This window comes from Aulonocara stuartgranti, assembly GCF_965226115.1.
Source record: "Aulonocara stuartgranti genome assembly, chromosome: 3".
In the NCBI taxonomy this organism is placed as follows: domain Eukaryota; kingdom Metazoa; phylum Chordata; class Actinopteri; order Cichliformes; family Cichlidae; genus Aulonocara; species Aulonocara stuartgranti.
This window is the reverse complement of record NC_138941.1, coordinates 49829905-49856905: the sequence shown is the minus strand read 5'-3', so window position 1 is coordinate 49856905 and position 27001 is coordinate 49829905. Positions and strand designations below refer to the sequence as shown.

General features: G+C 42.5%; 2 protein-coding genes across 2 annotated transcripts; both read left to right on the top strand.

Annotated features, from left to right (window-relative positions):
• Positions 1-1457: 1457 nt before the first annotated feature.
• Positions 1458-11535, top strand: ovol1a (ovo-like zinc finger 1a). Its single transcript, XM_082525982.1, has 5 exons — positions 1458-2035; positions 8983-9224; positions 9380-9565; positions 9959-10103; positions 10294-11535. The coding sequence occupies exons 1-5, from the start codon at positions 1936-1938 to the stop codon at positions 10626-10628; spliced, it is 1008 nt and encodes a 335-aa protein (XP_082382108.1). The 5' UTR covers positions 1458-1935; the 3' UTR covers positions 10629-11535.
• Positions 11536-16796: 5261 nt separating this feature from the next.
• On the top strand, positions 16797-26287 carry mus81 (MUS81 structure-specific endonuclease subunit). The gene is made up of 17 exons (XM_082511702.1): positions 16797-16867; positions 17039-17189; positions 17666-17795; positions 19198-19286; positions 19472-19600; positions 19687-19767; positions 19864-19952; positions 20590-20772; positions 20866-21045; positions 21426-21553; positions 21653-21765; positions 22017-22136; positions 22724-22819; positions 23992-24120; positions 24207-24310; positions 25212-25295; positions 26045-26287. Exons 2-17 carry the CDS (start codon positions 17049-17051, stop codon positions 26109-26111), a joined length of 1863 nt encoding a protein of 620 aa, XP_082367828.1. The 5' UTR covers positions 16797-16867; positions 17039-17048; the 3' UTR covers positions 26112-26287.
• The last annotated feature ends 714 nt before the right edge of the window (positions 26288-27001 follow it).

Sequence of the window (27001 nt, the reverse complement as noted above, 5' to 3'; positions counted from 1 at the left end):
TAAACATTTGATATGTTTTCTGTGTCCTAGTGTCAACAATAAATTGCTGTGCTGTCCGCTTGGTACAGGCTGTTGACTCCATTTCCCAGTTACACCTAGCTACGGCGATAGCATCATTTACACAATATGTACACAGTTAATTGAAGGAAAACACTCAACAGCTGGTAGAGAGCGCTCTGTTCATACTGATCAACCGTACAGCAGTGAGGAAACCACAGAGGAAGACTAAAACAAACATCACAACACACGAGTCTTTCTGATGCAACAGTACCGAGTCTTCCCAGCTGCAGTGTAGGTTTTCCTTTATTATGACACACTAGATGACATAAAAGGACTGACCTACACGGTCCTGTTTGTGTGAGTGTGTAATCTACACCTGGTCTGATGATACGTCTACAACAAGGAATAAACAGGAAAATATTGCATGTGAACAAAGCAAAGCATGGTGGCTTTTATTCAAATTCACAAATAACTTTGTCCTGCAAAATCTCAATTGCAGTTTGTTTTCCTTTGCTGGGCCTATCTGAATGAAGTCGGCACCTTCCTGGCAGCAGATCAATGCACATGGAGACCTATGACCTTCTAGAGTAATCAACTTAAACAGTAATGAATTGTGTAGCCAGTTTAGACATCTCGGAGACACTTGATAGACACAATGGTGAATTGGGGGGTGTGGGAGGGGTCTATTTCAGCTCCCTGACTCTGATCTAATCACTCAGGACACATTTAAAATAAACTGAAAACTTCACACACAGCTGAGCATCCTCAGAGATCAATCTGCAACATGCACACTCAAACTTGACTGTTGTTTTCACTTGTTACAGCAGATCCATGGTTATACCTCTCATAGGTTCACTTCGTTTCGCCTGAGATTCAGACGAATGTTCGTTTCTGTTTCAGTGATTCATGATAAACTGGTTTTTTGTCACGTCTCGAAACATTAAAATGTTCCTGACTGTGAAGATTTTTCATCTTTTAAGTACTCCGACAAAAAAAGATAGTAAGATGAGCATTAGACTCTCATATTTAGCAGATATTTGTCTATATGTTCTACAAATATCTGCTAAATAAGTGTGACTGTGACAGTGATAAAGAAATAACGAACTCCTCCATTAGTCTCTTTATTCTGACTGCTGTGTTTGTGCATCTGCACAGTTAAACTGTGCCTCTGTCTCTTTGTGTCTACAGTTTCTTGTATAACTGCCCTTCACTCCTTCACACACACACTTCCACACACACTCTCAATCTTTCACTCTTTCTTCTCGTCATTTTCACCGTTCCCACACCTTAAAGCGGAATGGAGAAGAGGTGGAGAAAGAGAGGATAGGAAAGGCCGAGACAGAGAATAAAAGGAGGGGTAAACCGGTTCAGCAGGTAGAGGCCTAACCTAGGCTCTCTCCGGCTTGTTGTCACCGTTATTTCTCCCGCGCATGCGCGCTGCTGCCTGTTTCCTGCTTTTAAATGAGTACCTGTGCAGCTCTCTGACCCACCTCTATCGACACTTGTGTATGTGTGTGTGCGTGGGACCAGGAATATCTGCGTTTTTTTCTCCCTCCCAGCCCCGCTCCCTCACCTAGTGACGCCACACTCCCGTTATTTCAGGGCGCTGTGGGCGATATCTGTCTGTACCTGACCTGGTAGCTCACCTGAGCGGACTCACCTGTCCCGACGCCGAAAAGACTTTTGTTTAGAGCTCGAAAACAAATCTGGTAGAGAGGAAAGGTGTGCTGGAAGGAGGTGAAAAAGCGGGACGAGGCTTGCGAAACGAGAAGAAAGGTGCGAAGAGGAGGAAGAAGGAGAAGAGGGGACCGACCTTCCAGTTTTTCCTCTCGGTTTCCTGCTTTTTTTTTGGTCACTTTTAACGTGACTTTACGTCGCCACAGCGGCTTTCCCTGCACATCGCTTTCTCTCAAAGGGACTTTGTGTTGACTGAGCATGCCGAGGGCCTTTCTGGTTAAAAAGGCGAACGTTTCGCCGGGAAAGCGGAACTGGAGTGAACTCCCCGATCATGAACGAGGGGACGTCTACATCCCAGGTGAGTCCACTGCCGTGATGAGCCATTTTTGTTGTTGTTTAAAAAGCAAAAGAAATGTTGGCGATAGCGTGTACGGGCTCGTTTTCGGGCGCCTTTACGCACGGATTTGTGGATTTTTGTTATTTGTTTGTTTGTTTGTTTGCGCGGTTTGCAATCCAGCGGGTATACCGATGTGACAGGTGGCGGGGGAAGGGGTGTCCGGCGGTGATTGTAACGGGGCCACGGAATAACGGGAAACAGCAGCGGCCCGCCGTGCTCGGAGAAAGTAGTTCCTGTTTTGTGGGGTGTCAGAGCTGTGCTCTTCTTACTTTAGATAACTTTTTATGTTAAACTTATTTCATTTTAATGAAAATGTTAAAAACCATTCCTCGTTTTTCGTGTTTTTGATGATTCACATATAAACAATTTGAGCACAGTGTCACAAAAGCAAACAGTGACAGGACTAATGTGTTCTTACACCAACTCCAGTGTTGTGGCCTATAAGCGATCGCAAAGGCCCGGTGTTTGTTTTTTGTTTTTTCATATCGACCTTCAACCCCTGATTGTTCTTCCTTGTACAGCATAGCACCGGCCTGACTTATGAAGCACAAATAACGACCTATTAATCGGCTTCTGATTAGTCATTCAGCACAGTCCAATTAATAAACACTTGAATTCAAATCTCTTCATTTTCTTAGTTTTAAACGATGAGATGATGTTTTACACCTTTAATTTTTCGTTTGTTTGTTTTTTGTTTTTATTGTATCTACACGTGTTGGTCTTACTTTTTTTTTTTTTTAAAGAAACTAAACACATCAGCTTTCCTGACCTGCACAATGATTTTCATACTTTTTCACTGAGCTGGGTGTCCAAGTTTGATTCTTTGAATGCGTCACTTTACATTTAAATGACACGTTGAGGTCCCAAATGACTCCTTCTGCCCCCTCCGCATCCCCCCAGTTTTCGTGAAAACAATCCCCATTGTTGCCATCGGCGGAGTTTTTATTGTAAGACCCCGCCGGTATCAGATAACAAGTAACGGACTACACCCTAAACGTCTCTCTCGCTCTCCTTTCTCTCTTTTCCCTCCCCCCTCTTTCGTTCCCTCTCTCTCTCTCTGTCTCTCTCTCCCTGTGTGTGTGTGTGTGTGTGTGTGTCCTTTTTCTGTCCTCATCCCATCACCGTTAACTTTTAATCATTGACTTTTACATCCTCTTGGGGTGTTTGCAACCGGAACACTTGGATGAACTGAACCAGGATACGCTTCAAACGGTTTTTACCCAAACAAGATCGATAAAAAGAAAAAAAGGAAAAGAGGAAAAACTCACGCTCACATAGGATGTAACCACCTAAATAAAAGCGCGCGGGCATTTTGGGTTTGATTCAGGCCTTATGTGAAGCTTTCGTGAGAAGAGCAAACATGATTTCTCTCTGCAGTTATTTCCACCTTCCCCTTCCCCACTCACACACAAAAGGAATCTGCCGTGTAATGTCTTTATTCAGGTTATTTCTCAACAGCCACGAGCCAAAGAAACGTCGCAGAAAGTTTCAGCAACTAGTTTTCCAGGAAAAACCTTAAGATGAAACCTGAACGTCAGTGCGTAATTGTGCCGCGTACTGTTAACGCTTTGCCAAGCCCAGCAACGGTCTCAGCTAAATCTTCTGGTATGTGCCGTTACTTGATGTACCTGCCCGGCGTGTATGAGAGACGCACGCACAAAAACCTAATAACAAGCTGACACACTCAGATGTGATAATTGTCTTCAGTAATCTGCGTGTTGAATAATTCTGTGACACGCCACATGCCATGGCTTTGGACACTTTTGTGTGTGTGTGTGTGTGTGTGTGTGTGTGTGTGTGTGTGTGTGTGTGTGTGTGCGCGCGCGCGCAAGGGTTTATTTTTATCCACAAACATGTGCCGGGGCCTGTTTCTGATGGGTCATCAGTCTGAAATCAACCTTTGTTTCGAGTCTGTATCATCCCTCCTCCATCTTCCAGACACACATTGAACCGCTGCGTGTGAAAAAGGCAACAGAGAAAAAAACATATTCCTAAATAGAAATTAAAGATATTTCGCAATTTTAATCTCCCAGTGGCTATTGAAACGAAAGCTAATTTAGACAGTACGTCATAATAACTGCCCTTGCAAAGACTGCTGGTGTTTCAGCATCACTGCCAAGTAGGTATACTTTCTTCTTAACTTTTACATAAATTAAAATACTACTGAGTACCGCTGTTAACATGCGCAGGTATTTGCTGCCTATGCGCTGATTCTGAACTTGTGCGCCGGTCGGTACCAGTGTTTGAAATAAAAGTTTATTCCCTCCTTATACTGGTGGCAGAGAAAAGAAACAAATCTTCAATATACATAAATAGATGCTTAAAAGTGTTTGGGCCCAGATGTAAGGACCAGATGGTTCACTGGAGAAAATCAACTTGCATCTCATCAGTATCCGCCATGAAACTCATCAAACCCATACAGCGTTGATTTCAAGCGCAGTAGACGAAACATCCCTTTTTTATTCAAATAAAAGTTGTAATTGAAAATATATCGAAAGGTCATTTAAGTGTTTTACATTTTGAAAGAAATTTAAAAAGTAAGAAAACTGAAGTAAAACTGAAAAAGAGGGGAAAAGAATGAAAAATGGAAATGAAAAAATCTTCTCCTACACGCCGCTTTTCTCTAATAATAATATTATTAATTATTAATTATTAATTATAATAAACCGTAAAAATTTGCTTATAGCATACTTAGTTTTTGAATAAGTCTATGTATCATTATGCCTTATTTTTCTGTTACACTCAGAGGTCACATATAATCTAATTATTACTTTCCAAATGTATATAACTTAGCTTTTATCTATAAAGCTAAATAATATTCTTCTTTTTGAGGTTATATTATAACACAAAAGTTTTGTTGTTGTCGTGTTGACTTCATTCTGTAGTTTTAGCAGACGTTAGTTTCACCTTTACACAGACGGGCTCATGTATGCACACACAAGAAAGATGTTGCGAAAAACGACTAAACGTGTTCCCCAGAATCTCAGAGCAGTCCAGGAGGAGCTGATGTCTTGTTTTGTTTGGGGGGTTTGTTGCATTGCACCAATAGTTTCCACTATCTGCTCAATGTCAAGGTTAATGTTTATTGGATGGAAGGAAATGTAACGGACCCTATGGACAGCCTGCTGCTGCAGGCAATACGCCTTAAGCAAACACACACACACACACACACACACACACACACACACACACACACACACACACCCTCTGTTTGATCAAGTTATCTACTGATTGTTGACTCTTTCTACCAGCTGAGCGATGTTAAATGAATAAAAGAAAAATATTACAGAGCATTTAAAGCAGCACCACTCCTCCTCCTTTACTTGCTCATGGAGTAGAAGCCTTGAGTTGTTTTAACCCTCCACGTTGCCCTTTAACTACCACACACACACACACACACACACACACACACACACACACACACACACACACACACACACACACACACACCTCATTCATTGGTCAGGGGGGCAGGAGAGGTGAACAAACAATACAAGATGAGATTAAATGTACAGCCAGCAGCAATCACCACAGAAACTATCAGCACTCAGGAGTAATTAAGAAGGATTTGAAAACGTGGTAAAGAAGTACAGTGAAAATTTCTGATCATCTCGGCGGCTTTTAATCATAGGATTAGGCTCTCGGTGGCAGATAGCACACGTTTTGTGTCACACACCAGAAACAGGTTCAAAAAGTTTTAAACTGCAGATGAAACTAAATGTGGAGATCAAGTTCCTCATGGAGATAATTTGATTAACAGATTTGTTCATGAAATGTGAAATGCTAATGTTGAAGATGCGAGTCTTTCAGGCACTGAAGCGAGGATACAGTCATGGTACAGACATGTAGTGACTTAAAAACAAAAGATCTCTCATTTTAAAAGTCATAAAGTCTCTCTAAGAACTTTTATCATTAAACCTCATTTATAGGAAAATGATTGGCCAATAAGTTTGTTAATCATTACTGACTTTATAAGGATCTATAAGCAATAAACTCAGATCATTGCCACTTCTTTCTTTGAAATGTGAGGCTTCACTACCTTTGTAAATGATTGTAAATATAAACTCTTTAAACTTTTAAGAGTTTATTGTTCAATTTTTTTCAACAAGAGCATTTTTCAAAATGCTGTTTATACACCAAAAACATCAAAATAAGTCCATTAACCATTTCATTCACTGACATAGTCGTGAATATTCCACAGCTGGATTGATCACTTGCTATAGACAGTGATTATGTCCAGCGACATTTCATTTTTTTCTTAAATTCCTCTAAGCCCTCAGTCACACAGGCTGGCAGATCAGCCTGACAGCCCTTTGGAACTACTGAATAATTAGTATTCCCACACTGGTTGCAAGTGGTTGCTGGGAAATAACTTGTTATCAACATCCTGGTCACCAGTTGGCCACAACCTGGCAACTAGAGTTCACCAAGGAAAAATTTGTATTCCCAAAGGTCTCTAGCAGCATGCCTGTAGTTTGCATGTAAGATGCCAACTTGTCTGCAAACACTTGCCAACTGCTCACAGAGTAGTAGTGAAACTATGAAGACTGTAACAAACTGGAAATGAAGAAAATTCTCTTCAAGTAAAAAAGTTCTGCCTTTGACACATGTTGGTAGCAAACAGAGGCCGCAGCATTTACTCTGAAGGTGACCACTCTTCGTTTCTAGCTTGCGCTGCACTTTTTCAAGTTTTACAGGTTTCTCGGTGTTAGTTGACAAGTGTTTCCAGACTAGTAGAGACTTGTTGGTCACCAAAGCAATCAAAGAGGTTGTTGGTGCAGCAACGTCTTTACGACTGATTTTTATCTGGCAAGAGCCAGTTACCTCCAGTAACCAGTCTCCTACCAGTCGGGGGATTGCCACAGCGACCTGTGGTTGCTGGGGATCACACGCCACCTGTCTCTAGGCCAGGGGTGGGGAATTCCAGGCCTCAAAAGCCGGTGTCCTGCAGGTTTTCGCTGTATCCTTGATCCAACTCAGCTGATTTAAATGGCTAAATTACCTCCTCAACATGTCTTGAAGTTCTCCTTGAGGCCTGGTAATGAACTAATCGTTTGATTCAGGTGTGTTGACCCGGGGTGATATCTAAAACCTGCAGGACACCGGCCCTCGAGGTCTGGAGTTCCCCACTCCTGCTCTAGACATTTGTGACTGAGGGTTTAAAACACTAGAAAATGCTCAGTGAGGCATCTTACTGATGGTCTGATGTCCAATGTGTTTCACAAATGTTTCTTCTATAAATAAATCCGACTTTCAACTATGAGTTTCACCAAGTTGCCCTCTCATCTAACTGTCACCTTTCAATGCACATACTGAAATTCAGCTGTTTGTACAAATAACCTGCAGAGCTGGTTTTGAATACATGATTGGAGGAGTCTCTTCTTGTGTGGAATGATCTCAGTGTGTGCCTTAGCTTGATCTATTTTAATCAGAATCGTAGGGAGAGCAGGGAGGTTAGTACTACAGCACTGAATGCGTTTGTTTAACCAAATAATGCTCAAGTCTTTCACCGGGTTTATTTTGAGCCGTTGGCCTGTTTGAGCCGTCACTGTAAACCTAACCCGGAGACCCACAGAGGCTCGAAGAGTGATATGTCTTCACCAGTTGTGGCGTTGATGTTGCATAGAGCTGTCACTGTTTCTCTCAGCGTTCCGTTAATCCGGCTGCTTCACAGACTGGCTTTATGTCTTCTCTTCATATAGCTCACTTCATTTGCATTTACATTTGGGTTTTATCTGATTGAGGCCCGACGGCACATTCAACTGATTCGTTGTCTCGGCTGAGCTCAGCCACGCCTGCCTTTGAGTAACACACACCCCTGCACACCTGCACGCCTCTCTGTGTTTTACTGTCAGTTGAATGGCTTGTCTCTGGTTCTTTCAGTGACGTTTTGTTGTGTTTTGCACAAATCATACATGCAGTTGGTTCAGTGTATGCACACACACACTCACACACACCCCTGCGGAGGTGGATTGTTTGAGGAAGGTAAAAAGCTGGTGCTGCAAGACTGTCTGGTCAAACAAGTAATGGTAATCTGTGTGTGTGTGTGTGTGTGTGTGTGTGTGTGTGTGTGTGTGTGTGTGTGTGTGTGTGTGTGTGGTGAGGGTGCAGAAGTCGTACTAAACAATAGGAAAAAAACCTGTGCACACCCACACACACAAACACAAGTACACACTCCTATTTAGCTGTGGTTCTTTGCTAATTGTGCAAATATAAAGCAGTGCAAGCCGACCGCTTGTTGTGAAATTCTGTACATTGGATTGAATTTGTCCTCATACGTGACTCTCTCACCCTCTGACCCCTTTTAAAGACATTTCTTGTCTTTTTTAACCTTTAGTTAAGCTTATAAGTTGTGTTTTGCAACAGTGGTAGAAAAAAATAAAAATTTCAGATTAAGACTTTTTGGGTTATTGTCCATGCAAAAATGCATTTGCCTGTTTTTCTTTGTAACTTAGTAAAAGTTTAGTAGAAGCACACAATGTGAGCTTCTATGTGAGGTTTTATTTCGAATTATTAACATTTAAGAGACTTTCTGTATAAAAGAATAAAATATACAATCAAAGGCAAGTGGAATTAAATTTAACTGCTGTCTGTATGTCTTTAATAGGCTACAATTAATGTTAATGTAAGTAACATATCAATAATGAAATGACACAATAAAAGAGACAAAAGATAATCTGAGGAGAATTATGAAGCCAAGAAGAATCTGAAGTTTCTCCTCGGCTTTATTGCTAATTTCAGGTCAGTGCTGCTAAAAGGCCCCTGTAGTAATGTAACATCCATACACAGGGGATCATTTGGAAGCTGAATCACCGGATTTTTCCCTCAGGAAATTTTGGAGGTGTCAAAGAAGGAAATTCAGACATGACACATGACACTTCCTCTTTCTCTTTCTCTCCTCTCTGCAGTCTCCGTCTTTCCTCTGTCCATCCTGACGATGGAGGTGGAGGCCAGCCCCGCTGAGACAACTCAGATGACCACGCCCCTCTGCCTAACCAAACACTCTACCATTGACACACAAACTCACCCAGAACTGCCCTCCAGCACGGTGCTCGGCAGACCCCAGAGCCCGGCGGGTTTACCAGAGGGGAGATCAGAGATCAAGAGGAGGCCGCAGGCCAGCTCCACGTACTTCCGAGCCAAAATAAAGGTAAGAACTGAGAGGGACAGAGCACAGCACAACGTGTCAAAATATTTTTGATTGAGTTTACAAGGTAGAATTTTGTGTTACTGTACAAGGTCTTAGACTGATTTATTATTATTTATGGATGGCATTGTGAATCATGTCTTTCTTTCCCATCTCAGGTAACTACAGGCGAGTTACCCCCAGATCCAGCTCCCCTTGCTCTGGCTCTTCCTCTCATTCCCACTCCGCAACCATTAGCTGCACTTCCTCCTGCACCGACCCCACCCCCCCCAGAGCCGGTCCCAATGGTGACCAGATCCACGGGTCAAAGTCAAAGTGGGTCGATGGGAGCGTTCGTGTGCCAGGTTCGTTTCCCTTTTTTTTTTTTTTTTTTTTTTTGTGCGTTATGATCGTAGAACCTGAAATACACATTTCAGCTTTATTACTTTTGTAAAACTAAATGATGTGTAGAAACACTGCCATCATAGCTGCCAAATGCAACCTAATTTTATCTCAAACACCCACTGCATTAAAAAACCCTATAAATTGTGTTATTATATATTAATTACATATATAAGATAAGACGTGGTTAGAGACGTGTTACATAGGTGCAGTTTGCACAGAATGCCTCACACAAAGATAAACACTGACTGTAAACTTGGCTAATGTTTGTCCACAAGAAAAACGAAAGGTGGCTGAAGGTCGGCGAAGTGTGGAAGTGCCCTGACCTGATTGTCGTGTTGTTGCTTCATTTACAGGTTTGCCAGAAGACTTTCCAGTACCAGCGGATGTTGAACAGACACATCAAGTGTCACAACGAGACAAAGAGACACCTGTGTAGCTTCTGCGGCAAAGGCTTCAACGACACCTTCGACCTCAAAAGACATGTGCGCACACATACAGGTAGCCACTCACTTTGTGTGTTTAGACCATAAAACAAGTGTACAAAACGTACACAATTAAAATTTTTAAAATGACCTAATAAGTGAATAATTTTTAAAAGTGCAAGTATATATTATATTATTTTTGGCATATTCAGACCTCCACACGTACACAGAGGTAACGGATGATGTTCCTTTCATTTTCCACACAGGCGTCCGTCCATACAAGTGCAACTTCTGCGACAAGGCCTTCACCCAGCGCTGCTCTCTGGAGTCCCACATGAAGAAGATCCACAGCGTCACCCTGAAGTACGCCTACAAGGAGCGACGCAACAAGCTGTACGTGTGCGAGGAGTGCGGCCACACGGCGGCAACTCAGGATGCGCTGCTCATCCATCTCCACTCACTTCACCCTGACAGCGCCCTGCTGAAGAGCAAGGCCGCGAGAAGAGTGGGAGAAAGAGACGGCGGGTCGGTCGGAGGATCCATTCCCGGTTCTCCGCAGGGAGCTGAAAGCGATGATACCACTGGATCGGCCGAGCAGTAAAGGGAGAAGATACAGAAGATACTCAGAAATTAACTCAGGGGGCATCGATGAAGGACTGTGTTGAGTGCAGAGGTGACTGTTTGAGCCAAGATGCATAGCCATGGGAGAAAGAAAGCTACTGATTGCACTGTATAGGTGTGCATATCTACGTGTGTGTGTGTGTGTGTGTGTGTGTGTGTGTGTTTGGATTTGGGCATCTACTGTAAATAACTCAGTGGAATAATGCATTAAAGAAGATTAAGTTTGACTTTTACAAAAAGCTGTTGGGGTACTCTACTTTGTCTTGAGTAAAGTGCTCGAGTAGCGCAACATCAGAACTTTTAAATATAGGAAACCGTGTTTTGGAGTTGCTGCAGATCAAACTTGTTGCAACACACACCGCTGGTACTCTCCTCTGCTGATCAGGAGTACTCACAAAAACACGGTGCCGTTTAGGTGGTCGTGTATCAGGCCTTTCCCATAGACTGTATAGCAAAGATGGACATGGCCCCCTTTTTTTTTTTTTTTTACTGTGTTCATAAAATGCTATGTTGAAGAATAATTGAAAGTGTTTACTAAGATCTCAGAAAAATGAGAAATGTTTTTTTGTGTTTTCATAGACTTCCGTGCATTCAGGCTTGTTTTGCAACCTGCCGGTCGTTTCAAAGACTGCAGGTGTCAGGGGTTTCACCAAATTCCAGCAACCTGATTTACGAGAAGACCGGTCCTAATGTTTTGGCTCATCTGTGCATTTACATGTGGCATTTTGATCTGCATGAGAATCGCTATCATAGATAGAATATTTTTACATATTTGTTTTCATGTGAATATTACCAGTGGGTTTATATGTACAGCAAGAAACTATGAAAATGTGCTTTTAAAAAAAAAAACAAACAAACATTTATCCATTAAAGGGACTAATATATTACGAGGATTTGTTTGGTCACAGTTTGTCCTTTACAGTAAGCCACACTGCAGATGCAAGCTAAACGAGGATTTGAGGTTAACTAAGTGACTTATAAGTAGCTGCCTGCTGGTACTGCCAAAGGAAGGGACTCCTGAGACAAAAGTACAGTTACATAGTAATGAGGTCCTTGAGGTGTCTGTGAGTTTGAAAGCAGTGCCCTTGAAAATGTTTAGTACAGGAAATATATGTAAAATATATTGAAAAGCAGCCGTGATGAAGTAAAAGTAAATAAAGTAAGAAAGTAAAGCATCTTTATTGGCCCTGAGGGGAAACCTGCCAGGGGCAAAAGGTATGTTGCTTTACATACAGAACACGAGGACAAAATAAGAAATTAAATCACGTTGTTAAAAACAGGAGCATACCTCACAAAAATATGTTACCACTATAGCCTACATAAATCCTTATCAGCATATGCAAAACTGTATGAAGACATGAGGGGACACTAAATCAGTCATAGCTACTTTTCTCAAATGAAAATATGAAGCTGGAAATGAGCACATTAGTGCCCATTTAAAAATCCTGCTCGGTCTAAAAAAAAAAAAAAAAATCCTGCTCGGTCTAAATAAAATAAAACTGTTCTTCATGGTTTACATCCGTCAGGATTGAACATCATGGTAATTTAGCAGTTTTAATGATTCCTTTGAACTGCTCTTTTTCCAGGGCGGAAGGATTGTACATGTAATCTAATTACTCTAAAGGAACATGAATCGTGGGGAGAAGCTTGAACGCATTTTGGATTTTCTCCAATCCACACAAGGTCCAGAGTATAAATACAATCATTTAAATATTTAATAGATATAGTGCCGAATGTTCTACATTGTCTTTAAGTTTGACAAGGCCAAGGTGTGTTAACTCCTCTCCAATAATCATGTTTGACTACTACTGGTAGTTTCTCTTTGTCAGCTTTGTCAGCTGACTGACCAATGCTCATAACAATGGGAACGTCTAAAGAACCAAATGAGGATCTAAGAAGAAGAATTGTAGATTTACACACATTGGGAAAATCTCTTGTAGTCGTTTCTGAACAAATGCAGATTTAGAAATCATCAGTTCATTTTTCCGAGATCTGGAAGAAGAACAAAGTTTTATGTTCAGACGAGACAAATATGGAGCTCTTTGCCCTCGCTGAATAACAGGTATGTTTATAGGTATAAAGGTGAGGCTGTAAACCTAAGAACACTGTACCAGCTGTGAAGCATGGTGGTAGCATCATGATCTGGGGCTGTTTTGCTGCTAGTTGTACTGGTACATACATGGGTGAACCGTGGACACAGTTGGGTATTCCAACAGGACAATGATCCCAAACACAGATTAAAACTGGTTTTGGAATGGATAAATTTAAGCTAATATTAAGCCCGACCTCAACCCTACTGAAAATATGTGGACTTCACTTCAAAAGCTGGGTCTGTCCCAGGAAACTTATCAATTCTGCCAAGAAAAGTGATCAAATATCAAGTTAGTATTATGACAGAAGCTTCCCACATAGCAAGCAGGTCTGGCCCGGATCTGGTATCAAGCCGGCACTGCTGACTGACTTCTGGCATGATAAGACGTATGTCATCCAGATAAGGGTCAGGCCTGGCATAGATGGCACTGTCTATGTGATGGCAGCCACACCTAGCCCAATTGTGGTTTGGTGTATGTGGCCCAGGCTCATAGAAAACAGGTCTTGCCCAGATCTGGCATCAAGCTAGCACTTCTGACTGACCGGTGTCATGGCAGGGTGTATGTCAGCCAGATGTGGGCCAGGTCTGGCAATGATGGCACTATTTATGTTCCTATTTTCCTATTTTAGTTAGAAGACCCAAATGCCATGTTGCAATACTATACTGCTATGGTAGCCAACGTTTCAAATGCAGGTTTGTGAGTGTACACTTAATCCAAAACCTAGTGAGAGTTTGCTCAGGTTTACCAGTGGATGGCTGTAGCTCAGGAGGTAGAACAGGTCATCTACTGATTGGAAGGTTAGTGGTTCGATTCCTGGCTCTTCCAGTCTGCATATCAAGAGTGTGAATATAGTTAGGAAGCACTCAGCTTAGAGAAAGCGTGGTGTGATTGGGTGAAGGTGGCATGTTGTATAGAGCACTTTGAGTAATCTGGGAGAGTAGAAAAGCGCTGTGTAAGATTCAGTCCATTCACTGTCTGAACAGAGTTTTGTTATGTTGCTTTTGCACTATTATGTTCTGGCACATGTTGTTATTACATGGCTTGATTAAGGTACACATTAGGCTGACACACATACTGCAAAGAATGACGGCCCTTTGGTGGCCCAGATCAGGTTTGCCAGAGGTAATCCACACACGGGCCAGCACAGGACTACCAATGTGTCTGCAACTGGCCTTGTGCTGGCCCATGTGTGGGCCAAATCTGGCAAACCAGATCCGGACCATACCAATTTTGCTATGTGGGTTGATGATGGCTATCAAAAGCTTCTGGTTGACGCATAACTTGCTAAGGGACATTTAACCAGATATAAGTGGGGGTGTTTTGATCTGTGTCGATTAGAGAAAATTCAAAGCAGATTGCAACTTGTGCACCCAGTTCTTGTTTTTCAAAGTCATTTAATATGCTTTATGCTGTAAAATCATTCCACCCTGGAAAAAGAACAGTTCAAAGAAATCATTAAAAGCCCAAAATCACCACAAAGTTTGGGCCCATGATGATTGGATGTACATTTCTGACCACAGCTTTAGTTGCTATTACTGCTGCTGAGTTCTTGGTACAATTGACTGTTAAATCTTTAAGTCCATATTTCTACATAGGGCTGTGTGTTCAGTATCATTATATCCGCTCAAATATGAAGCAGTAAAGCCAATATTAAGTCTCATTGGTGGATTTTCTTGAGCTTCCTGTATAAATCCTCAAATAGCTTTATTATTCTGCCTTTCAGTCCACCCAGACCAACCCGTTCCAATACACCGCAAATGCTTCAGCAACAGCATTTCATTTCACACCACCGCCTTGTTTTGTTGCTGCTAGTCGCTAATTATGCTACCTTTCCCAAGTGTTTGGCTGTGTGTGTGCTAGAGAGAGGTAGAGGCTGTGGTTGGGAGGGTGAGGTCGGATTCCTGATCTCTGTCCGGTCTTGTTGGAGGATTCCAGGAGACTGCTTTCAGCCTCAGGATATGTGTAAAAAGACTCAGGTGACGACAAGATAACGGTCTTGAAAGTTAACTGAAACAGAAGTTTGAGAGTCATACAGTTGTTCACACCTTCCCTTTTCACACATTGTTAATGAATAATGTTCCACATAGCAGCACTATTGACATTTTCCTGTATCTATCTTTTTATGTGCTTTCTAAGACTGTTGAATTGTTTAGGTACATTAAAGTGTAAAGATATTTGTGTTGACCTGAAGATTAATGCTACTGACTTGTAGTAACTCCACATGGTTGACATTGTGGTTTTAGGAAATTTGTTTCTACCACTTCTGTTTGTATTGGTGTCAGAAGTTATTTGGGATGTAAAAAGAGCCTCTCAATGTTTGCCAGGCACTCTTCAAACATGAGTGTGAGCTTAGAGGTTAGTTTAGTTTAGCAAAGTTGAAATCTGTGCGAGGCTGAAAACCAGTCATAAATGGTTATGTCCTTTGAGCCAACAGGTGGAACTACATTAAAAACAATTACAAACAGATATTATTCAGCAGCGGAAATCACTACAAAGCCTCAGAAAGACTTCTAAAAACTATTGTCAGTGAAAACAGTTCAGTGCTGAATCCATTGATCTAAGTTAAATGTCCCTTTTAAGTATTCTTTTGGCTTTAAAGGCCACTACAGTCGATGATCTGCCTCCATTTCGCCCAATCCATAACATCCTCCTCTGTAACACCAAACTTTAACCTGCTGCTTGCGTCTTAACCTTTCCACCAGCTTCACTGTTACACCTGTCTCCCTCTCATTCAAACGAATGTATTAAGTCTTGCTTCTACTGACTTTCACTCCCCTTCTATCCAGTTTATACCTCCACCTCTCCAGCCTCTCTTCCACCTGCTCCCGACTCTCACTGCATGTCACAATGTACTCTGCAAACATCATCAGATGACACTCCTACCTCACCTGTCAGCCACTCCATCCCCACTGCAAGAAAGTAGTAATCCCACCCCCACCTTGAACCCATCTGTCTTGCTGTCCTCATGCATGTCCTGCACCACCCTCACATACTTCTCTGCCACTCCTGATTTCCTCATGCAGTGCCACAGTTCGTCTCTTGATACCCCATCATATGTTTTCTGTAAATCCACAAAGACACAGTGAAGCTCCTTCCAACCTTTTCTATACGTATCCATCAATACTTTCAAAGCAGGTATCACATCGGTGGTGCTCTTTCTCAGCATGAAGCCATACTGTTGCTCACTGATCGTCACTCGCTTCTTAGCCTTGCTTAACAACTCTTTCCCCCAGTTTCATGGTATGACTCATCAACTTTATCCTTCTGTAGTTAATACAGCTCGGCACATCACCCTGTGCTATAAAAATAGGTACCATTACACTTCTCATGCACTCTGTAGGTATTCTCTCATTCTTCAGAATTGTTGAACACTCTGGTTGAAAAGTCTCATAGACATCTTCATACATCTACCTCTTCAAAGGACAACAAAAACCAAGATGCTGAAACACTGCAGCATTCTCTGAAAACTGCTGTGGTCTAATTAATCAAAATCTGAAAATCTTTTCTGGGAATCATGACATCATCCCAGCTAAAGAAGAGACAGATCATGTGACCTGTTATCAGTGAACAATTCAAAAGCATCTCTGATGGTACGACAGTACATAAGTGCACCCGTCTGAAGTGCTGCACATTTTTGAGTATATGTGCTAACGTCTACACATCTTTTTCAAAGGAGAGCTTTACATATTTCAGTAAGACAACATCAAATTATTTGGCGTGTGATGTATGCTGGAAGGCTCTGTGGAAACATGCATCCACTGAATACATCTGGATAATTCTGAAACAAAGGAGTCCACAAACCATTTCAGACAGCTGGAGACCAGCAATTCTTTTTTCTTTTTCTTTTTAAATTAGTATCATATTTTTATAAAGGTAAAAAATGTCTCTGTGTTGCCTTTAGTTATTAAATATAAGGTTGGATTTTAAAATAAGTTTTTTCAGATTACAGGTTTATTATATCACTATTATACTATTATTGCCTCCTTTGCCGCTAGAGGCCACTCGTCACATTAGGAACCTTTGGGGCTTCCGTCCCTTTTGTGTCACGTGACATATGTCAACAAGGAAGTGGGCTGTGTCTTTGAATACAAGGCGCCAGTAGCCGTTCCTAGTCAACAAGTGAAAGGTAATCAGCATTATAGGACATCCACACAACTTCTCTTTACATTTCTGTCTGATCTAACTGTCTGTACACACGTCTTTGAACCCGCAGAGCTCCCGTAGCTTGTTTGAAAAACTTTATTTGGGGTTGACTTTATCTTACACAGGCTAAATCGATTCCTGCTTTTCCCGACAGATCCCGAGGGATGCCCGCCACCGAGCCGGTCCGGTTGGGTCGGAAACGCGCCCTGCCCTCGTGCCCGAACCCGTTGTTCCTCAAGTGGCTCACCGAGCTCCGGGACGAGGCGAAGGAGAAAGGACTAAAGATCCAATACACCTACCACAAGGTACAGAGGATGTAGCGGTTAGCAGGGGTTAGCACTCTCGTCTTAAAGCAAGAGGGATCCTAGTTGGCTTCTGGGTGGAAGCTTACCTCAGCTATCACTGGGTACATCCTGGGCCGACAATCCACCACAGGGCTAACACACAGACACAGGCACACCCAAGATCAATTTAGAAACACCAGTTAATCTGAAATGCATGCATGGACTGTGGGAGGATGCTGGAGTACCCAGAGAGAAGCATGCAGGCACAGACGACATATAAAGAGGCTCTAACTGGCTGGCAAGTTCAAACCATAAATCTTCTTGCTGTGAGGTGCACAAACCACCACTGTGGACAAATATAACAAATAAAATCCTTCCATGTGTCTACAAGCTTTCCGTTTTTGATGGACAATGTGGAATTAAAAGGGATATAAATCACCAGGAAAGCAGAAATGGCTAATTTCTATTTATTTTTGTGTGCTGCTGTCTTTTTTAAGGCCATCAACTCACTGAATAAATATCCACTGCCGCTCAAGAACGCCAAAGAGGCAAAGATCCTCCAAAACTTCGGAGACGGCATCTGTAAGATACTGGATGAAAAGCTGCAACGGTATTATAGAGAGAACGGTAAGAAGCAAACGCATGGGTGGATAAGATGATCCAAAACACACGCTAATATGTTTACAACACAGAACTAGACTAGATTTCACTGTATGTGTACTTGTGTGTTACTTTTCTTCACTGTTTCAATTCAGTTCTTTATACAGCATCAATTAACAACAGCCGCCGCTTCAATGCACCTTAAAAGTGATAGGGAGGAACAATCAGGCAATACCCTATGAGCAAGCACTTGGCAGCTGTGGTCAAGAAGAGCTCCCTTTTAACAGGAAGAAACCTCCGACAGAACCAGGGTCAGGAAAGGGCAGCCATCTGACATTAGCAACACAAAGAGACCAAGGACTAACTATGAGGGAGACGAGACAAAAGTTTCAGAAATGCAGTTGTGGCATTTAAAAACATCAGAAGTGAAAAGAGAGGAGTGGAGAAAAAAGGCTCAGTGCATCATGGGAAGTCCCAGAGTAGCCTTTCTTTAGAAGTTTTTAGAAGCACTATTAAAGGACGATTCAGGGTCACCTGATCGAGCCCTAACTATTTGCTTTATCAAACAGGAAGGTTTTAAACCTAAACTAATAATTAGATAGGGTGTCTGTCTAATTAGAAGAGGGGTCTGAAAGCTGAAGGCTCTGCCTCCCATTCTACTTTTAAATCCTATCCTAGGAACCACAAGTAAGCCGGCAGTCTGAGAGAGAAGTGCTCTTTTCAGATATAATGGAGCCTGATCATTCTGGCTTTTGTATGTCCTCAATGATCAGGCAATCAAACAAAATGAGCTTGTGATTAAAAAGTAGAATTAAGAGCAAAACTGTAGAAAATCATACAAAAAATGCATCATTGCAAAGTTTGCTTTGCAAATCTGGAAGTTTGTATTCATGTAATTGTTGACCTCTCAATAAACTTATATTGTGTTCAATGTCTGTAGTTTTGCATCAAATCATAAAACATTAAAGGAACAAATATTTAGTCTGTTTAAAGTAGAGGAAGTGAGCTTTTAATGGACGCTTAACCCCAGATCACTGAAAGCAGTTTTGTAACATTATCATTAATGTCAGGTATGTTTTACCCTGTAAAACAAACAAACATCAACATATATTGAGCTGAAAGAATACATGGCAAACTGAAGTAATCCTCTTTTATTTCTCACTATACAGCATCTCACTAAACAAAGAAGGTATCATGGTGGGACTCTGTAAAGAGATTCTGAGATTAGTAAAACTAGGGAGTTGTTAACAAAAAAGATAAATAAAAAAATAATCAGTGGAACAGGTAACGTGTTCTTTGGTCAGACCATTGCAGAGACGTGTGAGCCTTGTCGAGTGACCTCTAAGTGATATTTACTCTGTGAAAATCACGTATCACAAACCAACCAGTTTACCCAGCTCCTGTGTCTTCACCTGTTCCTCTGCTCCAGGTGCTGACGCTTCTATACACGCTCTCCCCAAAGGAGCGCCCCCTCCTGGCCGATCAGACAATAACATCATCCTGGCTCCATCCAAAAAGGTAAAGTTGGAAACAAAGAGGAGATTCATGGAAATAAATATTTTCCTTCACACCAATAAATGCGTTTTGTGATTACAGTAAAAGTAGAAGCATCAGAAACGACAACAAAAAAACCTCAGCCAGATATTTGCAGTATGAGGGGATGTTTCCATTGTCATTACAGTGTAACTATTTTTTCCTCATAGAAAAATGCTGCAGGTGATCAAGGAAAGGATGGAGGAGGAGATGGAGGGAGGAGGAAGAAGAGGGAGTATGTCCCCCAGAAGAGATCCGGGGGCTATGCTGTGCTGCTGACTCTTTACAAAGAAACTCAGGTAGATTTTTCGTCTTTCTTCCAACTACTGCAGCATCAGTCAGTGTTAAACCGGTGTTTCATTACCGCCGTGTGCTTTCTGTCTAGGTCCCTGGTAGTAAAGGTTACATGTTTAAGATGGAGCTGCAGGCAGAAGCTCAGCATCTCTGTGACAAATCGTTCACTGTGGTGAGTGCTTTCACTTCGATCTCATGTGTTCTTCATCCGTCTGCATGCACGCCGTCTTCTTGTGAAGTGTCCATCCTTCATTTTCTCTGTCTGCAGCCTGATTTAGGCAGTAAGTACACCGCCTGGAGCTCAGTCAGCACTCTGATCCAGAAGAACCTGGTGATAAAGACTCACAATCCTGCAAGGTACGGCTGCTTGAAGCGTGTCAGTGCTTTTACTGTAACCTCACGTCTTTTCTTTTAGTCTTGTAGAAGTCGGCTTATTTTCGTATTGAGTGTTTTAAGTGCAGCTAATTTAGGTAGTAAAATGTGTTTTTTAGAAATTAAGCTTTTGACTTATTTGGACAGGATTAGAATGAATGCATCAGAGGGACAGGCTGAAGTCTCAGGCTTGAAGACAAAGAGCTGGGGCTGAGATGGATAGTAGATGCTGAATGTGGAGCTGGCAGGCAGGAGGAAAGGTGGCCACAGAGGTGCTTCATGGATGTAGTGTAGGAGGACCTGCAGAGGGTTTTGGAGGAGGATGATAGGGTGAGGTGGAAGCAGATGATCTGCTTTGGTAAGAAGAAAAAGAATCGGTGTAATTTTGACTGAAATTAGGATCAACTTAGTAATCAGACTGTTAACAAATCAAATAATTTCTAGTCTCTCTCTTCTGCTGTATTTGACAAAGATGCTTCTTGGCTGGTTTTTGTTGTCGCACTTGCTGCTAAAACTTAACAGTTGTTGCTGTTTCAGCTCTACTTTATTTAAACTCTGCCAACGACCACAAAGATGTAATCCACCATGCAGTATTTTTTCTTTGCCTTTGTGCTTCTTTCAGGTATTCTCTGACAGAAGGAGGTCTGACTTTGGCCGAGCGACTGGCATCTGCAGAGCAGACGAACACAGACGGGGACAGAGAGGCGGTTAGGAGTGAGTTAGAGGCGACTGAGGAAGATGATCCCGTCGTAGACCTCACTGGTAGTGATGAAGATGAAGAAGAGAAGGAGGAGAACAGAATACAGTGAGTGGAAACTAAAAGATTGAATCCTCATCTCCTTATTTTTTTCCTGTTTTATTTCCCTCTTTGAATAAAGCATTCCTCTTCTTTTCACAGCCCTGCAGAGAGACAACCCACCGTCACTGAGGTTAGCTGCGACGTGGACGACGTGCGTTCATCGGGGAAACCACAGGATTCACAGACGACGATGACGACAAGCAGAAAGCCGAACGCAGAATGTCTCCTACCCGGAACGTATGAAATTATGCTCTGTGTTGACTTCATCGAGACCACTGGGTAAGAGATCTGCCTTCTAACATGTAAGAAACACGCTACTGATGTTACTGATGAATTTAAATATATTAAAAGCCGTGTACGTATAAATATGTGTATTAATATCAGCAGTATTTATCACAGTCATTCACATTTACTGACCTAACTGTTGTTACTGTGTTCTCATGCAATAACTGCTCTTACAACCATGTTGTGCTCCATTCAGTCCTCGAGGTTTCTTCCTGTTAAAAGGGAGTTCTTCTTCCCACTGTCGCCATGTGGTTTCTCATAGGGGATCGTCTGATTGTTGGGTTTTCACCGTATTATTGTAGGATCTTTATCTTACCATGTGAAGCACCTCAATAAATAAAATTGAATTGTGTATGTATTTATTTGTTATGTAGTGGGAGTCACCATCGTAAGCAGGAGCTGGTGAAAGAGCTTCAGAGAAATGGAGTCAACTTTGACATCAGGAAACTAAACGTCGGGGACTTCCTGTGGGTGGCTCGGGAAAAGGTGGCACCTGTTGCAGGTAACACATACAGGAGGAGAGAGTGGGAGTGTTGATGTTTGATGGGAGGGATCCCGCGCCACGCCTGTTTAACTTACAGGGAGGATTGTTCTGTCTCAGGTCAGTTGCGAGCGCCTGTAGGCAGGGAGCTGGTCCTTGACTACATAGTGGAGAGGAAGAGGATGGACGACCTGTGCGGCAGCATCATCGACGGACGTTTCAGGGAACAGAAGGTCGGTGTGCAGCCCGGTTTTATCCAATACAGTTATTAATCGGTGAGGTGGCACGCCGCCTTCAAAATTACAGGTGATGATTTGTGCTTTTTACAAGCAAGATGAACCCAAACTGAGTTCAATTTATATGAGTATGAACTGGAAAACATAAAGTAGTGATATCATCAGAACCTGGTGCTTGTTCTTCGTCTCGCGTCGGCCTGCAGCACCTCCTGCTTTTGTTCATTCGTCTGTTTTCTTCCCTCCGTCAGTTCCGACTGAAGAGGTGCGGTCTTCATAAACCCATCTATTTAGTGGAGGAGTGTGGATCAGCTGCTTCTCACCTGAGCTTACCTGAAACTACACTGCAGCAGGCCATAGTCAACACACAGGTAGAGTGCACACGTGGGGCCACATGGGTCACTCTCAAACTGAAACAAATGTTGTGGTGTCCTGCTGGACGCAGCCATCAGAAGATGGTACGCTGTGGCACCTGTGTAGCATCTCTACCATACTAAGGAGCCGAAATTGTGCCAAGAAAATATCCCCACACCCTTACATCATCAGCCCGAAACTTTGGCGAGAAAGATCCATGCTTTCCTGTTGTTTACTTTAAATTTTTATCTTTCCATCAGAAAGTTGCAGCAGAAATTGAGACGCGTCAGACCAGTCGAGCAGGTGTAGCTAGTGAGGCGACCAGTGACAGTAGATTTATATTTTGTCTAATTTTTGTTTCCTTGCCGATATTTGAGTTTCATTAATTTTCTTTTACCATTCGTATCATGATTAGATGTAATCACAGCATTGCTCGTCTGGCTCTGAGCTATTAATGACCAGCGCCATAACAAATAAACACACAAAACACACAACATAGTTATTTTCTAACCTCGACTTTTAACTAAAAATTAACCATGTTTAATGTGTATGGTATTTACATAGTGTGTGTGTGTGTGTGTGTGTGTGTGTGTGTGTGTGTTAGGTGGTTGACGGTTTCTTTGTGAAGAGAGTGCAGGATGTGAGGGAGTCGGCGGCGTACCTCACCATCATGACACGATTCCTGACTAAACTGTACCAGGTAAACACAAAAAGATACATGTTCCAATTTTACATTGTGGAGTTATGTAAGGGCGACATGAGAGAGCCCAATATTTTAATCTGGGCTTCACACAGCTGAACACTCAAGGCGTGAAAACTCTAACACACTGGGTGTGAGTGGAGCCACCTAGTGGTGCTTCCCCCTCCCAACACCCAGTGGGGTCTCCTATTAGTCCAGGACCCTGGGCTTAAGCAAACGGCTGAACCTGGGAGGCAGAGAACTGGTAGAGGAAGCTCTGTCCTGAGAATGAGGCTGGTGTGGGCGGTCAGGAAAGGCTGAAGAAAACTCGAGCTCTGTCGGTTGAGCGGCGCTCTTAGGGGGAAAACCCTTAACCCTGTGGAAGGTGGGCGGCTGCGGCGGGGGACCTGGGCTGTCACTACTTGATTGTCCGCAATAATGTGTGCGGGTTTAAGTGTATCAACACATATAGTCTCCCTATGTCGAGTCTCAGACGCATGGTGTCCTGTGGGCATCATGCCTGACGAAAACAAACTTTCTAAAGTTTCTGAAGTCTTTTGGGCAAAGGTGCACCAGACCAGGAGCACGAAGCAAGTCCACTTGAATCAAAGCACTGGGGTGGGGGCACCAAGATCCTCCTTAACTGCAGAGCGCAGCCCCAGCAAAAGCCCACTGGAGGTGGTCCAACCCAGTTGCCATCTGTTAGAGAAGCATGGAGCACAGCCTTAAGCGACCTGTGAAACTGCTCGCACATCCTGTTAGCTTGTGGGTCATCTGCAGTGGTGCGGTGGATCCTGACCCCCCCGTCAGTCATGGCAGACTAAAGCTCTGTAATGAACTGAAACGCGAAACCCAATTTGTCAAAAATGGCCTGGACACCACCGCCGCAGTTGTGGATGGCAAGGGGACCACCTCTGTGGTGCAGTCAACCACAGTCAAAAGGTGCATGAAACCTTGCAACTGTTTCATCCTCGTTTCCCACTGTGTCGATGTTGGTAAGATTTACATCTGAATATATGCTGTCACATTGAGATTAGGCAGCACCAGTTTCCACCTGTGCACACGTCTCTACTGCATGACAACACTTGTTAATTGAGCCATAAGGATCATTTTACTGTTAACATAACATAAAATCAGCCTTAAATCTTTCTTAACTGTAACTTTTGCTTTTTTCCTGTTTAAACCTTTTTCAGAACCGAACACTGATCTGTCGCTCCAGAGAGCTGGAGGGCGATGGAGGCAGTGACGAAGAGGAGAGAGGGCTCCCCTCCTGCTCCCTTATGTCTTTTGCAGAGTTCAACCACGGTGCAGTCAAAAACAAGGTGTGAATCTGCTTCAAAAGCCTGAATTAAACTGGTTGTCTTGGTGATCGTCTCTAATCCTGGCTTCACTCTTTCTTCCCGTGTAGTGTCAGACGGTGAGAGAAGTGTTTGCCAGACAGCTGATGCAGATCAGCGGATTGTCTGGAGACAAAGCAGCTGCTATACTGGAACATTACAGCACGCCACACAGGTAGCTGGTAGTACAGCATACTGCATACTCCACAGCTCACCGGGGTTCCTGATTTGCTTATCTTAAGTTAACAGCCAAGAGAGAGACGAAAATAAAGACAAGGAGGGATTATGATCTCCAATAGTTACAGTTCCTTATCTATTGTTGCTGCCTGTTAGATTAGGGCTATTTCCTCCTGTGCGTCATAAAGAAGTGTACAATCAAATCAACAAGCAGCTTTAATCCGTTAACATTTTAAATGATGGCCAGTGTGGTCGTCTGCCACCAGGTGGAGCTGTTGTGGAGAATTCTGTTAATTTGTTTGTTATTAGTTATTTTGAAAGTAAAAGAACGAAATCATGGATACAAGCGGCAGAAATGAGCTTTCTCCAAAGGGTGGCTGGGCTTTCTCTTAGAGATGGGGTGAGGAGTTCAGTCATTTGGGAAGGGCTCAGAACGGGTGGACGGATGGATGATCTATTGTTTTGTTATCATTTCAAGTTTAAATTTTTGTTGAGGTAGTTGCCACATTTTAATAATACGTCTTTTGCATTAATGCATTTTCATATCATATCGTTTAGTGTGTGGCTTGTTTTTCTTCTTCTTTGTCTGGAGTGTATTGTGCACATCTGTAATCGGCACAGATTTAATTGCTCTCTGATCAGCAGGCAGCTTGTTCCAAAAAAACACACTAACTGAAGGCACCCTCAGGATATGTGGATCTGATTGCAGTAATATTTAAAAGATCTGCACCTGATGTTTAAAAAAAATCAGTATGGCAGTAGGTCATTAGATGCTGACTGAATAGCATGGCCCCAGAACAAAATAACTAAATATGTCAGAGCAGTCACGCTGTGTCTCCATACTAATGTAAGATATGAAGGATTATTTATTAAATCTTTGTCTTTTCTGTCATTTTCAGTCTTCTGACAGCATATGAACAGTGCACAAGTGAAGCAGAGAAAGAGAAACTCCTCTCCTCAATCCGATACGGGAAGCTCAAAAGGTTTGTAAATACAGTTTCACATTTTTTCCTGGCTTCTTCCAGTGGTGTTTGTAGTATTTGAGTGTGACCAGAGATGCCAGGTCTGAGGAAGGGGCTCGTAGGCAGAAATATGGCTGTGGAAGGAGTTTGGAAAGGCAATGGAATAAAACTTTTTGTCAGTCTTGAAGTGATTCTGACAGACACGTCAGGAAGGGAAAGAAGCTTCCTGCCCATGCTGTGGTATAGTGGATGTGATACAAAGTGCCCTTTGACTGGAGTGGCGTTCCCCCTTTTTGAAGAAAGGGGACCGGAGGGTGTGTTGAGGAAGATCAGCTTTGATGGAAGGTCTGTGGCAGGGTGCTGGATCGACTAGTTCAACCTCAGCTTCAAGAAAAATAATGTGGCTTAAATTCAGAGCCAGTCTGCATCTGGTTTGCAGACGTGGAGAAGACATTTGACCTCTCACGGTACAAGTATAGAATATCTGACTTTCTGATCCTTGTACAAGTGTGATAAGAGCTTTGTTCAGATTGCCGGCAATAAGTTGGACTTGTTCATGGTGGACACACTGGAGAGAATATTAATACGCAACTGGATTAGCATGGCTGTGGAGAGAAAGGTAGCGATGGAAGAATTACAAGAGAGGTTTAATCAATGTCATGAACTTCCAGTGTTGATACTTTGACCACCACAAACCACTACAGTACCTTGAGTGTGTGTGTGTGTGTGTGTGAATGCTTCATGCTTTCTCCTGTTGGCTTGTTTTTCAGGAACCTGGGTCCAGCTTTGAGCAGAACAGTTTATCACCTCTACTGTACACAAGGAGCTCTGACATGAAGGCGGCCCTGGAGGTGGTCCCAAAGTATACTCAACAATGTGAATTATACAGTCATTAACTTTTAGGTCCTCCTTTACTTGAACAGCATCATTTTGAGTATGATTATGTAAAAGTGTATATAAAAGTCAAGACACTGCTATATTTTGATATTAATAAAAGATTCCTGTTTGAAGAAGTTCACACGGCCCATTAGTGCACAAATAAAGTTTATTTTAAATAACTTTTTCTAGTCAGAATCCAAATCCAGTGCCCAGACGCTGAAGTCTTAAAGCTGTAAGCCAGCTTGCACCTTTACAGCTTGTCCAGCGTTACTGCTCATTCGTGCACACTTATGGGAGTGGAGCCTGCGTACCCCAGGAGGTCTTCAGGAGCTGCTATTACCTGATAAGACCTTTTAACACATCAAACATGAAGAGCCAAAGTTTAACCTTGATTTGAAAACTGCATTTCTGAGCATGGTAAGTATTAGATTGCTACACGGCCACAGGTTTTATCGATGAGTTTACTCGCTGCTGGTGAAATTAAACTATTAAAACTCAAATTTTTCTACAGCTGTCTAATATGGGCGATGAGGTCTTTTTTTCCTTATCGTCTTTACCTTGTTGCTTTGAATTCGCGCTATTTAAATGAAATTAAATGATTGAATTTCTTAAGGACGTAACTACGGATACCGCTCATCAACTCTATAGTTTTTTTAGGCCTGTTGCTTCTTTGGTCCTTCACTTACCAAGTTTTCTCAAATTTTTTTAAGGACACACCAATGCTGACACATGCTATGTCAACTAAGGGAATCAGCTTGGGAGTCAACATGTTGGTGCAAGAATACTTTTATTCCTGGTAAACTGTGTCCTCTTTACCATTTTTAATAGAGTCGACCAAAGAAATAAGG